The sequence below is a fragment of the Buceros rhinoceros genome, unplaced genomic scaffold (assembly GCF_000710305.1).
Source record: "Buceros rhinoceros silvestris isolate BGI_N320 unplaced genomic scaffold, ASM71030v1 scaffold27021, whole genome shotgun sequence".
NCBI lineage: Eukaryota > Metazoa > Chordata > Aves > Bucerotiformes > Bucerotidae > Buceros > Buceros rhinoceros.
In genome coordinates this window covers 8,973-12,077 of record NW_010395295.1, presented here as the reverse complement: position 1 = coordinate 12,077, position 3,105 = coordinate 8,973, and the positions used below count along the sequence as shown (strand labels likewise).

Sequence of the window (3,105 nt, the reverse complement as noted above, 5' to 3'; positions counted from 1 at the left end):
GTTTAAACCACCCGTGTCAGCTCTCCCTCATCCTCCAGCTCTCCAGTCAGCTTCTTTGTGCTGGGTGGAGAGGAGCAGTGGCGATGGCCCTGCCTCGTTTCCAGTTAGTCTGCACTTGGAGCAGGGTGGGCAAAGAGCAGGGGACTCCCTGATGGACTTCCCCACTTATCAGCATTGGTACTGGAGCATCCCTGTGGCCCCCACAATACGTGGTGGGCAACAGGATGCTCCTACAGCAACGTGGTCCATTTTGCCCAGGGTAGACCTTCTGCCCAGGCATTACCATGCCTGCCCCCCTGCCCCGTCCATCTCCATGTCCCATCTACAGGGCCACAGCCTCCTGCAGGAGGTTCAGAGACAGGGGTAAGAGAGGCCCTGGGTTGATGAGAGAGGTCTCTGTGTTTCCTGTGCAGGCTGAGCAGTACAAAAAAGGGAATGTGGTTTCCTGTCCCCACCCGGGTCAGCAGTGATGAATGTGTCCAACTCCCCAGGGTACGAAGTACCTGCAACTGCAAAGAGGTTGCTCAGAAAAGGCTGCAAATCTGCCTGGAGTTGCAAGGAAGTCTGAGCCTTCAGCACTGGAAGGACAGAGCATTTGTCTGCTGACTCGAAGAGAGGGAGGACTAAGCCCTTCTCAGCTCCACAATTTTACTTTCCTACTCCACGGTGCACCATGCAGATTCCTCTGGGGAAGCCTGCAATGCTCCTCTGGATGCTGTTCATCACCTTTGCTGCAGCCCTTAAAGGTGAGAGCCCCCTTTTCCTGGGAAGAGGACATGGACATGTTTCTTTTGTGTTTCCCTCTGCCTGGGACCCGGATCGATCCTTTCCTGCCATCCCCTAAGATCTGGGGAGGTTGGAGGACCAAAGGAAGGGTGGAGATCAACCCCTCTCCACCTGCCAGGGCTCACATCTGCCAAGACTCATGGCCACAGTCAGAGCAACAAGAGGATAGGTGTGGGGTGTCTAAAGGCCCCCCCATCACTTTCACCTGTTGTGCCCCTCGCTCAGGGTTGTCCCCACCACCAACAGACTGACAGTCTGTCCATTCAGCTCTTTCCTCTCCCTCCTGGGAGTCAAGAGTTGGTCTCTGCTCCTCTCTGTGTCCCTTTGGGGTTTAGCTTCTCTCCTCCCTGCCCCAGAACAGACGGGAGGGAGGCTCCTGACCTTGTCCTGCACAGCACTGCTGGGAGGCGAGAGCCGCGAAGGGAGGGGAGAGAGGCTGGGGCCGAGTAGGCTTAGGCTGCCCCTGCACAGCTTGTTCCTCTGCACAGTTCCCACCTGCAGCTGGCAATCCAGTTCCCCATGTGTCCATGCCCAGCCTGTCCTCTGTGCTCTCGGTTCACCAGCAGTTACCCACGCTCCTGTGGGTCTCCTGCCTCAGCAGTGCTTTGGGCAGTACAGAGAGATACTGGTCTGTGGTGTCTGGGCAAGCCGCTGCCTCCAGGGACAACTCCTGGCACTAAAGGCCAAAATTCTGGTCCTGTGCACCCTACAACCCCGGGATGGACTCCTGCACCCAAAAACTTCCTCACAGACCCTCAAGTCTCACACCTGCCCCTTGTCTTTCCAGGTACTCCTTCCCTCATAAGGATGGTGGCATCTGGTCCCAAGCAGGGGAAGACCTCTGGGTCACTCCCTCTCACCTGTACTATATCGGGAGCACCTCTGGATAGTCCTCGCTATGACTGGAATTCTGTCCGTCAGGCCCCAGGAGGGCAGCTGCAGTTTCTAGGCTGGATCTATCCTTTTGGGAACAACACAGGCTATGCCCCACTCTTCAAAGGCCGAGTCACCATAACTGCAGATAAAGACAAGAACAAGGTCTCCCTGCAGCTGTGTGACCTGACGGCCTCCGACACAGCCACTTATTTCTGTGCCAGACAGCACACGGTGACGCAAACGGAGGGAGAGGCAACGCAAAAAGGGGGAGGACTGCTGTGGTGACAATCTCCAAATGTCAGTCACCTGTATTTGCTCTGAGAACTCCCAGTGAGGTTTGGGATCACGGGGTGATGGAACTCCCAATCTACCCGTGGGCAGCAGAATTTGCAGAAAATTTGACATTTATAACAGAAGTCAGAAATAAAACTTCATGTGGGAGTAAGTCCTCTGGGCAGGTCAATCTCCAAACCCCTCACGCAGCACAGGCTTTTCTCCTCCGTTCGCAGATCTCCCCACAAGTTACTGTCACCACTTCTTCCACAGAGCTATCCTGGTGTTCCTTCAGTCCCAGGAGAATGAGGGGGGAGAGACGGCCTCAGGACATCTCTCTGGGCAGGGACGCTGTGGAGCCGCCGCAGGGGCTGCAGGAAGGCAGGTCTCTGCCCTGAGCTGCCTGCCCAACCTCCTCCTGTAAAGAATGGGGGTGTACCCTTGGAGAGCAGATGTCCTCACTGCGCTGGGCACAGGGGGTGGATGGATGCTTTGCCACCTGCAGGAGCTGGGGTGGGGCCTGAGCAATGCCGGTCTGCTGCGGCACGCACAAAAGTGGAAAGGGTTTTGGGCTGATGGGCTTTTGGAGAGGAGAGGAGCCTGCAAAGAAGGGACCATCAGGAGAGAGGGAGGTGCCTCTGAAGGCACAGAGGTGGTGGAGAGGAGGAAGGAAGAAGGGAAAGAAGACAAATGGTATCTCAGGCTGCATGAGGCAAAGCCTAATGCTTTAGGTCGAGGGAGGGGATCCTTCTGCTCTGCTCAGCGCTGGCGAGACCACACCTGGAGAGCTGTGTTCCCTGCTGCCAGGGATCACTAGTGACTCTTGTTCAGGACCCCAGGTCTTTTTCAGCAGAGCTTCTCCGAGGCAGCCAGCCCCCAGCCTGTGCTACTGCTCCAGATTACCCTGTCGTGGTGCAGGACTTCCTTCTCTGCCTCACAGGCGTTTTGTTACCAAGGGATCCTTCTCCAGCCTGTGAGGGTGAAGAAAGTCTCCAGATCTTCTTCCTTTGTCTGTGTTTCTCACGCGAAGCCTATCTCCAGAAATGGCCACAAATGGCACCAGAACTCTCAGGCTTCAGAGGAGCAAACAGGAAAGGCAGAGAACCCGCTGACGTAATAGGGGCATTATTCTCCATCCTTCACACTGGCTACTGGTGAAACATTGGCGCC

General features: G+C 56.0%; 1 protein-coding gene across 1 annotated transcript in view; it reads left to right on the top strand.

Moving 5' to 3' along the window:
• Nucleotides 1–700: 700 nt before the first annotated feature.
• Nucleotides 701–3,105, top strand: part of LOC104501664 (Ig heavy chain Mem5-like) — a gene marked incomplete at its 3' end in the record, with an annotated part of 10,105 nt that continues 7,700 nt past the window's right edge. The window contains 2 exon segments of the mRNA XM_010145508.1: nt 701–746; nt 1,574–1,919. Coding sequence (XP_010143810.1) covers nt 701–746; nt 1,574–1,919 — 392 coding nt within the window.